Raw genomic sequence first — 12600 nt, 5'->3', positions numbered from 1 at the left:
GGCTGGATGGCGAAACGTCTACGGTGGGGATGCCCGGGTGTTGTGAGTGTGTCATTTCATCCTGTCGGTATTATATACAATTCTTGTACTACTACTACTACTACTACTACCACTACTACTACCTCCACCTCTTCCTGCCTATATATAGCCGTCCTGCTCCTTCTCTGTTAGTGTGACTTTGTCAATGGTCCAAGTCAGACCGAAACGTCGTCGTAAGCTTCTGTCTTTTATGTGCGGGTTATTTGAGTATTACACTCTTAATTCAGTGACAAGCATACAAATTTGTGATATTGAAGTATATACATTACTTACCAGTGAATACAGCCCCTTCTTCTGATCCAACAATAAAATTGTTGACATCACCATGTGGAAAGGCCATACAAGTTACAGCAACTGCTCGTGACTGCTTGTGCTGTAGCTCCATTGACTCCTTAAAAGGTAAAGTACAGTAAAGTTTAGTTAGTACAATTAACAGATACATATTAATTGTGAACATGACATAACCAAATTCCTGACAAAGTGTGACCTTTATAATGTAAATTAAGCCTTCAAGATTGATAGACTGACCACATCGACTCAAGGTTGAGGGAATGATTACCTCATTCTTCTCCTGTTCTTCACGATTCTCCTTTGTATGGACTGATGAAGCCACTGTGTGGCGAAACGTTTCCTCAATAAAGATACCCAAGAGTTGCACATGTGTCTAATTTATCAAAGTGTCGATTCTCTGAACCATTCATCTACAAGCCTTCAGATACAACCTACTAGTACCAACTCTGATAGTGTAAAACTAGCCAAAAAATTTCAACCCAAGCTGTACTCAGTATCTTTATATTCATTACCCCATATACAAAAAAAAATTCTTTTACCTCCACTGCTGTTTCCCACAAAGGTAGAGTGACCAAAAAGAGGAAAAGCACTTACTCTCATTCAATCAACTGCTGTCTTCAATTCCATTTTGTCTGTATATAAACACTGATCAGAGCTGTAATTACTGCAGAGAAAAATATTGCTGAAGGTGTCCTTAGTAAGAGCATAATTTAAATGTCTTTGACTATAATACAAGGTATCTAAGAAAGCTCAGTAATGCTATCACTGATATTCATAGCTGTATTTATTCTGCTAGTGAATTACAATCTAATTGTCAAACTTTAGGTATCAACATGGAAAATGTATATTTGTTCAATTTACTTCAGCTCTCATGAAAATCTAACACTCAGAGCAACATACAGAGTCCCTCCCTCCAACATATTTAAGTGAAACACTATGAAACTTGATAATTAAACTAATCCAATGACCAAGTGTTAAACATTCTAAACATTTCAGCATCAACTATAACATAAATTATGAAGTGGATAACTTCAACACGCTAAGATAACAGGGATATCTTGCTACTCCTACTTACACTTTGGTCACACTTCACAGACACGCACATGCATATATATATATACATACATCTAGGTTTTTCTCCTTTTTCTAAATAGCTCTTGTTCTTTTTTATTTCTTCTATTGTCCATGGGGAAGTGGAAAAGAATCTTTCCTCCGTAAGCCATGCGTGTCGTATGAGGCGACTAAAATGCCGGGAGCAATGGGCTAGTAACCCCTTCTCCTGTATACAATTACTAAAAAAGAGAAGAAGAAAAACTTTATAAAACTGGGTTGCTTAAATGTGCGTGGATGTAGTGCGGATGACAAGAAACAGATGATTGCTGATGTTATGAATGAAAAGAAGTTGGATGTCCTGGCCCTAAGCGAAACAAAGCTGAAGGGGGTAGGAGAGTTTCAGTGGGGGGAAATAAATGGGATTAAATCTGGAGTATCTGAGAGAGTTAGAGCAAAGGAAGGGGTAGCAGTAATGTTAAATGATCAGTTATGGAAGGAGAAAAGAGAATATGAATGTGTAAATTCAAGAATTATGTGGATTAAAGTAAAGGTTGGATGCGAGAAGTGGGTCATAATAAGCGTGTATGCACCTGGAGAAGAGAGGAATGCAGAGGAGAGAGAGAGATTTTGGGAGATGTTAAGTGAATGTATAGGAGCCTTTGAACCAAGTGAGAGAGTAATTGTGGTAGGGGACTTGAATGCTAAAGTAGGAGAAACTTTTAGAGAGGGTGTGGTAGGTAAGTTTGGGGTGCCAGGTGTAAATGATAATGGGAGCCCTTTGATTGAACTTTGTATAGAAAGGGGTTTAGTTATAGGTAATACATATTTTAAGAAAAAGAGGATAAATAAGTATACACGATATGATGTAGGGCGAAATGACAGTAGTTTGTTGGATTATGTATTGGTAGATAAAAGACTGTTGAGTAGACTTCAGGATGTACATGTTTATAGAGGGGCCACAGATATATCAGATCACTTTCTAGTTGTAGCTACACTGAGAGTAAAAGGTAGATGGGATACAAGGAGAATAGAAGCATCAGGGAAGAGAGAGGTGAAGGTTTATAAACTAAAAGAGGAGGCAGTTAGGGTAAGATATAAACAGCTATTGGAGGATAGATGGGTTAATGAGAGCATAGGCAATGGGGTCGAAGAGGTATGGGGTAGGTTTAAAAATGTAGTGTTAGAGTGTTCAGCAGAAGTTTGTGGTTACAGGAAAGTGGGTGCAGGAGGGAAGAGGAGCGATTGGTGGAATGATGATGTAAAGAGAGTAGTAAGGGAGAAAAAGTTAGCATATGAGAAGTTTTTACAAAGTAGAAGTGATGCAAGGAGGGAAGAGTATATGGAGAAAAAGAGAGAAGTTAAGAGAGTGGTGAAGCAATGTAAAAAGAGAGCAAATGAGAGAGTGGGTGAGATGTTATCAACAAATTTTGTTGAAAATAAGAAAAAGTTTTGGAGTGAGATTAACAAGTTAAGAAAGCCTAGAGAACAAATGGATTTGTCAGTTAAAAATAGGAGAGGAGAGTTATTAAATGGAGAGTTAGAGGTATTGGGAAGATGGAAGGAATATTTTGAGGAATTGTTAAATGTTGATGAAGATAGGGAAGCTGTGATTTCGTGTATAGGGCAAGGAGGAATAACATCTTGTAGGAGTGAGGAAGAGCCAGTTGTGAGTGTGGGGGAAGTTCGTGAGGCAGTAGGTAAAATGAAAGGGGGTAAGGCAGCCGGGATTGATGGGATAAAGATAGAAATGTTAAAAGCAGGTGGGGATATAGTTTTGGAGTGGTTGGTGCAATTATTTAATAAATGTATGGAAGAAGGTAAGGTACCTAGGGATTGGCAGAGAGCATGCATAGTTCCTTTGTATAAAGGCAAAGGGGATAAAAGAGAGTGCAAAAATTATAGGGGGATAAGTCTGTTGAGTGTACCTGGTAAAGTGTATGGTAGAGTTATAATTGAAAGAATTAAGAGTAAGACGGAGAATAGGATAGCAGATGAACAAGGAGGCTTTAGGAAAGGTAGGGGGTGTGTGGACCAGGTGTTTACAGTGAAACATATAAGTGAACAGTATTTAGATAAGGCTAAAGAGGTCTTTGTGGCATTTATGGATTTGGAAAAGGCGTATGACAGGGTGGATAGGGGGGCAATGTGGCAGATGTTGCAAGTGTATGGTGTAGGAGGTAGGTTACTGAAAGCAGTGAAGAGTTTTTACGAGGATAGTGAGGCTCAAGTTAGAGTATGTAGGAAAGAGGGAAATTTTTTCCCAGTAAAAGTAGGCCTTAGACAAGGATGTGTGATGTCACCGTGGTTGTTTAATATATTTATAGATGGGGTTGTAAGAGAAGTAAATGCGAGGGTCTTGGCAAGAGGCGTGGAGTTAAAAGATAAAGAATCACACACAAAGTGGGAGTTGTCACAGCTGCTCTTTGCTGATGACACTGTGCTCTTGGGAGATTCTGAAGAGAAGTTGCAGAGATTGGTGGATGAATTTGGTAGGGTGTGCAAAAGAAGAAAATTAAAGGTGAATACAGGAAAGAGTAAGGTTATGAGGATAACAAAAAGATTAGGTGATGAAAGATTGAATATCAGATTGGAGGGAGAGAGTATGGAGGAGGTGAACGTATTCAGATATTTGGGAGTGGACGTGTCAGCAGATGGGTCTATGAAAGATGAGGTGAATCATAGAATTGATGAGGGAAAAAGAGTGAGTGGTGCACTTAGGAGTCTGTGGAGACAAAGAACTTTGTCCTTGGAGGCAAAGAGGGGAATGTATGAGAGTATAGTTTTACCAACGCTCTTATATGGGTGTGAAGCGTGGGTGATGAATGTTGCAGCGAGGAGAAGGCTGGAGGCAGTGGAGATGTCATGTCTGAGGGCAATGTGTGGTGTGAATATAATGCAGAGAATTCGTAGTTTGGAAGTTAGGAGGAGGTGCGGGATTACCAAAACTGTTGTCCAGAGGGCTGAGGAAGGGTTGTTGAGGTGGTTCGGACATGTAGAGAGAATGGAGCGAAACAGAATGACTTCAAGAGTGTATCAGTCTGTAGTGGAAGGAAGGCGGGGTAGGGGTCGGCCTAGGAAGGGTTGGAGGGAGGGGGTAAAGGAGGTTTTGTGTGCGAGGGGCTTGGACTTCCAGCAGGCATGCGTGAGCGTGTTTGATAGGAGTGAATGGAGACAAATGGTTTTTAATACTTGACGTGCTGTTGGAGTGTGAGCAAAGTAACATTTATGAAGGGATTCAGGGAAACCGGCAGGCCGGACTTGAGTCCTGGAGATGGGAAGTACAGTGCCTGCACTCTGAAGGAGGGGTGTTAATGTTGCAGTTTAAAAACTGTAGTGTAAAGCACCCTTCTGGCAAGACAGTGATGGAGTGAATGATGGTGAAAGTTTTTCTTTTTCGGGCCACCCTGCCTTGGTGGGAATCGGCCGGTGTGATAATAAAATAAAAAATAAAAACTTCAACATTACAAAATATAGCCACAATATTCACTACCCACCAAAGTCTTTAACACAATCCATGGCTCACTAAAGGCTTGCTCAGATCAATAACAAACAGACTATAGACTAGGCCTCCTCTCAGTGGAAATTTCTAAGTGATATTTTATAACCTTTACAAGTGTAAGCAGGAAGTCCAAACAAAATTACTACTCAGATTTAATTACTCTGCAGGAGAAAAGTGCTTTGAAAAACTCTTGATTCTAGGATGTAAAAAACACAAAAAAGAAAAGAGTACTCTTATCCAATGTAAATGAACCATTCCCTTTCAGAAACTGATACTTAAAATAAACAAATGCTTTTTTTCTCTTCAAAAAGATCTAATCATGTTAATATTTGAGAGACTTTCTACTATTTCATCTGCATCGGTAAGTAAAAATAAAAAAGGAGTCCCACAAGAATGTGTGCAGGGCTTACTACTGTTTACAAAGTATGTTAATGATTTAGATAATAGGAATAAACTATTTTATATTCTTATATAACAGAATTCTTCCTCCGTAAGCCATGCGTGTCTTAAGAGGCAACTAACATGCTGGGAGCAAGGGGCTAATAACCTCTTCTTTATACACTACTAAAGTTAAAAAAAAAAAACTTTTGTTTTTCTTTTTGGGCCACCCTGCCTCAGTGGGATACAACCAGTTTGATGAAAGAAAGAAGATATCCTTATGTGTAGGTGATGTTCAAACAGTGAGTACAGGTGGAGGAGCACATGGAAAAGACAAAAGGCAGAAGATATCCTTGCTGAAGATGAACAAATACTGAAGTATCTGAACAAAGGATTGAAACAGACTTCAGGAATAGCTGGAGACTAACCTCCCACCAAAAATGTAAAGTATTGAGATACAAGCAATTAGGACACTGTTATATGATGAACCTTTGCTTCTTACATATGGTGGAAAGGCTACCTGTAGTAGGTATACTGGCAGTGGTAGGCACAGTTCCACTAATCTGCTAACCACTAATTAGCAGAACTAACTTTTTGTTTAGCATTTCAGCTAACTTTGGAAACTGTTAGGGGACCAATTAGCTTCCACTAAATAAAGTTCTGCTAACTTTGAGTCTGCTAAAAAAAATTCACACATTGTTGGTAGCTGGACAGCAATGCTGTCACTAGCGTCTGTCAGTCTGTGTACCTATCTGTCTGCAACATACTACCACTGCATGTAGTGGAATCCCCCACCTTTGTAAGCTTGATCAAGATGCTGAACCCCAGCAAGACGTTGATGTCCCGCCGCACCTTGGGCAGGATGATTTTGGTCAGCCATAAACAGCTGGAGTAACTTATAAGGTATTTATGAGTTATAAGTATTTATTAAACTACTACTATAGCTTTTTTACATTTTCTTAATTTTTGTAGGTATTACAAGTTATGACAGTTTAGAAGTACAGTACCTTTCAGATTGTAGTGAAGTAACAACAGACTTCAGTACTTAAGTGAAAGTAGTGAGCAATTTCAGTACTTTTTAAAAAGTAAATACTGAAAAAAGTTAAGTACAGTGGACCCTCATTTTTCGTAAGCATTGGCATTCGTAATTTTTGCAAATTGTAACTTTTTTGTCAAAATATTGACTCGCGAATCGTTGTTTGACTCGCCAATCATCAGTCGTCCGGACGGGAGAATGTGCCTTCTTCAGTGATTCTACAATATGTACGATACTAAAGCAGCACGAGTCAATAAAGGCTATAACGCCAGCCAGCGATAAGTGTAGCATTAACAGTGTAGCAAGTAAGTTATGCGATTAAGAGACAGAAAAATGACGACACGAAACTTATCTCTTTCATTGTTGTTTGAGGTATATGGGCCACTGACAACATACGTCGCCCTCTGCCAGCTCCTCCAAGGTAAGTGTAAATATTTCTTATTTATAGTGTAAATATTTCTTATTTTTAAATTAAAGTGTAAATATTTCTTATTTATAAATTACGTACACTGTTTGTGTGAATAGTGGTGGTAGCTTCTGCTGCAGCCACCTTACCACTAATATGTACAGCTTGTGCTCTCAGGGGCCCTTATAAACCCAACAACAACAACACACCACCATTCCTCACATACGTAATGACATATTTTATTCATTCTAGAGTATATGTCACGTTTCTATCTTATTAATATTGTATACTATGTCATATAAGATGAATTGTGATAGATAAATAAACCGTAGAGTTGATATTATTGTCATATTGAAGGACTATCTTGTCCTGTTTCCAAACTCCTCTGCCACCGCCACAATTCCTAAAATACATAATGACATATTTTATTCATACACCAACAAGACTCTTCAATAAAGATAAATGTGATGTTATTATTGTTTTATACTTGATGTTTCATTGTTTTCTGTATGTAAAACTATAGTTATTCTCTATAAAATGTATTTTTTGTTAATACTTTTGGGTGTCTGAAACGGATTAATTGGATTTACATTATTTCTTACGGGGAAAATGGTTTCGCAAATCAATTTTGCCATTACTCACACTCTCTGGAACGGACTAATTATGAAAAACAAGGGTCCAGTGTACAGAACAAAAGTAGTTTTACTTTGCTACTTTACAACACTGGTACTTATACTCGAGTATTAAAGATGAGTAGTGTTTGTAAAGTAAAAGGACACAAGTGCAACTAATGTGACATTTTATTGAGGCAACGTTTCGCTCTCCAGGAGCTTTATCAACCCATTACAAACAATACATGGACACAGAGGGTATATAAAGGCTCAGAGTGAGGTACAATACTAGTGAGGTACCATTTCGATGCTCACTAGCAGCAGCAGCAGCGGCGGCGGCGGCGGCGGCGGCGGCGGCAGCAGCAGCAGCAGCAGCAGCGACAAAAGTAATACAATAGAGCAATTTATTTGTACATGAGTAAAAGGATATAAAAGCTATTACTTGGGTAACATAAAAATAGGTTGGACAAATATAGACTGGAAAGAGGCAGGTTGTTTCAGTGTTCACTCTCTGTAATGTGCTTTGTGTAGTATAACAGGAGAGACTATGTGATGGCAGGGTTTACTGTTTTCAGGAGGATTCTTGCTAAGACTTCGGAGATGGTGAAGCTGCCGTTGTTTTGTTTAATTGTATTCGAAACAGCGATCAGTGCTGATTCGAGGCACTTGTGTCTGTGGAAATTAGTTTCTTTGATCACTAAATGATCTCATGAAATTCAGAGACGCCCAATTAGTGATCAAAGAAACTAATTTCCGCAGACACAAGTGCCTCGAATCAGCACTGATCGCAGTTTCGAATACAATTAAACAAAACAACGGCAGCTTCACCATCTCCGAAGTCTTAGCAAGAATCCTCCTGAAAACAGTAAACCCTGCCATCACATAGTCTCTCCTGTTATACTACACAAAGCACATTACAGAGAGTGAACACTGAAACAACCTGCCTCTTTCCAGTCTATATTTGTCCAACCTATTTTTATGTTACCCAAGTAATAGCTTTTATATCCTTTTACTCATGTACGAATTAATTGCTCTATTGTATTACTTTTGTCACTACTACTACTACCACTACTAGTGAGCATCGAAATGGTACCTCACTAGTATTGCACCTCACTATACTATACTATACTATAATATACTATAATACTATACTATAATAAGGTAAAAGGACCCCAATGGAAATAAGTCACTCTGTCTGACTTTTTTGGGTTATCCTAGGTTCTCTACACATATGCTGCTATGTATGATAATTCTATGTAACTGTATTTGTGTATACCTGAATAAACTTACTTACTTACTCTGAGCCTTTATATACCCTCTGTGTCCATGTATTGTTTGTAATGGCTTGATAAAGCTCCTGGAGAGGGAAACATTGCCACAATAAAATGTCACATTAGTTGCACTTGTGTTCTTTTACTTTACATATTGTCGGTAATTCTACCAACTTTATTACATGAGTAGTGTTTACAACACTTCTTTCCATTAGCATAAAAAATTAACAAAATTTCACTTATCAGAGCTTTCTTATTTTGGAGAAATCTTGTCCCATTAAAACCTTTATGTTTACAATTTCTGTGGTGGTACTGTGCAGGTTTTCAGTTTTTTCAATTTTTGCTCTCCAGGTCTGTTCTAAAAATCCTAAAAGTAAAAGACCAAAAAACTAAACCGAATCTAAATTCATTTGAAAAAGGTAGTGGTTAGCGTTTAGCGTTAGCTTCCACTAATTTTTCATTAGCGATTTAGTCTTAGTGGAGCTAATTTTTTTGTTAGCGGATTAGCAATTAGCGAATCTAACTTTTCGGTTAGCTGTGCCCACCACTGTATATCAGCAACATTTCTACAAGCAGCAGGAGTCCAGGTTGCTGTCAGGTGAGCATCCAGTGCCAACTTCACAGCCTTATATCTCGGAAAGTACTGACCCTAATTTTTTATTTTGTCTTGTTACACAGAATATTTAATTTTTTTTTTTTTTTTTTTTTTCAAAATATTCAGAGTGCTAGTAGTAAAAATGTAGATCAATATTTGGACAGTTAACAAGTTAAACTAGGCTTTCAAATGTAGGTGGGGCATTCAGTAACTTGGGCAAAGGCATGGAAAAGATTTACATTGATGGAGCACCAATACAGAATGAAGGAGAAAGCTACAGCCCTCCTGTCTCAGGAAGAACAAAGAACAAGATCAAAGCAAACATTAAGAGATATGATTTTAATATACAAAATAAAATAAAAAAATATACTTAGTAGAGTCCTAGGTAGTAGGTTGGTAGAGAAGCAACCGCCCAGGGAGATACTATCGTCCTGCCAAGTGAGTGTAAAACGAAAGCCTGTAATTGTTTTACATGAAGGTAGGATTGCTGGTGTCCATTTTTGTGTCTCATAAACATGCAAGATTTCAGGTACGTCTTGCTACTACTACTTACACTTAGATCACACTACACATACATGTACAAGCATATATATACACACCCCTCTGGGTTTTCTTCTATTTTCTTTCTAGTTCTTGTTCTTGTTTATTTCCTCTTATCTCCATGGGGAAGTGGAACAGAATTCTTCCTCCGTAAGCCATGCGTGTTGTAAGAGGCGACTAAAATGCCGGGAGCAAGGGGCTAGTAACCCCTTCTGCTGTATATATTACTAAATGTAAAAGGAGAAACTTTCGTTTTTCCTTTTGGGCCACCCTGCCTTGGTGGGATACGGCCGATGTGTTGAAAGAAAGATATATATATATAGGTTGGTAGACAGCAACCACCCAGGGAGGTGCTACCGTCCTGCCAAATGAGTGTAAAACGAAAGCCTGTGATTGTTTTACATGATGGTAGGATTGCTGATGTCTTTTGTCTGTCTCATAAATATGCAAGATTACAGGCATGTCTTGCTACTTCTACTTACACTTAGGTCACACTATACATACATGTACACATTTATTTATACACACTCATCTGAGTTTTCTTTGATTTTATCTTAATAGTTCTTGGTCTTATTAATTTTCCTTTTATATCCATGGGGAAGTGGAATAAGAATCTTTCCTCCGTAAGCCATGCGTGTTGTAAAAGTCAACTAAAATGCCGGGAACAATGGGCTAGTAACCCCTTTTCCTGTAAAGATTACTAAAAAGAATAAGAAGAAGAAAATTGTCAAAGTGGGAAGTCTGGATGTGCGTGGATGTTGTGCAAATGATAAGAAAGAGATGATTGTGGATGTTATGAATGAGAAGAAACTGGATGTCCTGGTAAAGCTTTAAGTGAAACAAAGCTGAAGGGGGTGGGAGAGTTTCAATGGAGAGGAATAAATGGGATTAGGTCAGGGGTTTCAAATAGAGTTAGAGCTAAAGAAGGAGTAGCAATAATGTTGAAGGATAAGCTATGGCAGGAAAAGAGGGACTACAAATGCATAAATTCAAGGATTATGTGGAGTAAAATAAAGATTGGATGTGAAAAGTGGGTTATAGTAAGCGTATATGCACCTGGAGAAGAGAGAAGTGTAGAGGAGAGAGAGAGATTCTGGGAAATGTTGAGTGAATGCGTGGGGAGTTTTGAATCAAGTGTGAGAGTAATGGTGGTTGGGGATTTCAATGCTAAAGTGGGTAAAAATGTTATGGAGGGAGTAGTAGGTAAACTTGGGGTGCCAGGGGTAAATGTAAATGGGGAGCCTTTAATTGAGCTATGTGTAGAAAGAAATTTGGTAATAAGTAATACATATTTTATGAAAAAGAGGATAAATAAATATACAAGGTATGATGTAGCACGTAATGAAAGTAGTTTGTTAGATTATGTATTGGTGGATAAAAGGTTGATGGGTAGGCTCCAGGATGTACATGTTTATAGAGGGGCAACTCATATATCAGATCATTATTTAGTTGTAGCTACAGTTAGAATAAGAGGTAGATGGGAAAAGAGGAAGGTGGCAACAACAAGTAAGAGGGAGGTGAAAGTGTATAAACTAAGGGAGGAGGAAGTTCGGGCGAGATATAAGCGACTATTGGCAGAAAGGTGGGCTAGTGCAAAGATGAGTAGTGGGAGGGTTGAAGAGGGTTGGAATAGTTTTAAAAATGCAGTATTAGAATGTAGGGCAGAAGTTTGTGGTTATAGGAGGGTGGGGGCAGGAGGAAAGAGGAGTGATTGGTGGAATGATGAAGTAAAGGGTGTGATAAAAGAGAAAAAGGTAGCTTACGAGAGGTTTTTACAAAGCAGAAGTGTTATAAGAAGAGCAGAGTATATGGAGAGTAAAAGAAAGGTGAAGAGAGTGGTGAGAGAGTGCAAAAGGAGAGCAGATGATAGAGTGGGAGAGGCACTGTCAAGAAATTTTAATGAAAATAAGAAAAAATTTTGGAGTGAGTTAAACAAGTTAAGAAAGCCTAGGGAAAGTATGGATTTGTCCGTTAAAAACAGAGTAGGGGAGTTAGTAGATGGGGAGAGGGAGGTATTAGGTAGATGGCGAGAATATTTTGAGGAACTTTTAAATGTTGAGGAAAAAAGTGAGGCGGTAATTTCATGCACTGGCCAGGGAGGTATACCATCTTTTAGGAGTGAAGAAGAGCAGAATGTAAGTGTGGTGGAGGTACGTGAGGCATTACGTAGAATGAAAGGGGGTAAAGCAGCTGGAACTGATGGGATCATGACAGAAATGTTAAAAGCAGGGGGGGATATAGTGTTGGAGTGGTTGGTACTTTTGTTTAATAAATGTATGAAAAAGGGGAAGGTACCTAGGGATTGGCGGAGAGCATGTATAGTCCCTTTATATAAAGGGAAAGGGGACAAAAGAGATTGTAAAAATTATAGAGGAATAAGTTCACTGAGTATACCAGGAAAAGTATACGGTAGAGTTATAATTGAAAGAATTAGAGGTAAGACAGAATGTAGAATTGCGGATGAGCAAGGAGGCTTCAGAGTGGGTAGGGGATGTGTAGATCAAGTGTTTACACTGAAGCATATATGTGAACAGTATTTAGATAAAGGTAGGGAAGTTTTTATTTCATTTATGGATTTAGAAAAGGCATATGATAGAGTGGATAGAGGAGCAATGTGGCAGATGTTGCAAGTTTATGGAATAGGTGGTAAGTTACTAAATGCTGTAAAGAGCTTTTATGAGCATAGTGAGGCTCAGGTTAGGGTGTGTAGAAGAGAGGGAGAATACTTCCCGGTAAAAGTAGGTCTTAGACAGGGATGTGTAATGTCACCATGGTTGTTTAATATATTTATAGATGGGGTTGTAAAAGAAGTAAATGCTAGGGTGTTCGGGAGAGGGGTGGGATTAAATTATGGGGAATCAAATTCAAAATGGGAATTGAC

The 12600-nt window shown here is 38.5% G+C and overlaps 1 protein-coding gene across 27 annotated transcripts in view; it reads right to left on the bottom strand.

The window, feature by feature from the left end:
• The window catches only part of sw (short wing), a 187712-nt gene that overhangs the window by 51020 nt on the left and 124092 nt on the right, over positions 1 to 12600 (bottom strand). For all 27 annotated transcript variants that reach the window (XM_070103002.1, XM_070103013.1, XM_070103009.1 and 24 more), the window contains one exon: positions 313 to 430. In XM_070103002.1, the coding sequence (XP_069959103.1) occupies positions 313 to 430 (118 nt within the window). The remainder of the gene's footprint in view (positions 1 to 312; positions 431 to 12600) is intronic.

Source organism: Cherax quadricarinatus, chromosome 84 (genome assembly GCF_038502225.1).
Source record: "Cherax quadricarinatus isolate ZL_2023a chromosome 84, ASM3850222v1, whole genome shotgun sequence".
Classification (NCBI taxonomy): Eukaryota; Metazoa; Arthropoda; class Malacostraca; order Decapoda; family Parastacidae; genus Cherax; species Cherax quadricarinatus.
Note: the sequence above shows the minus strand (reverse complement) of the source record. Positions and strands in the feature narration are given on the sequence as shown.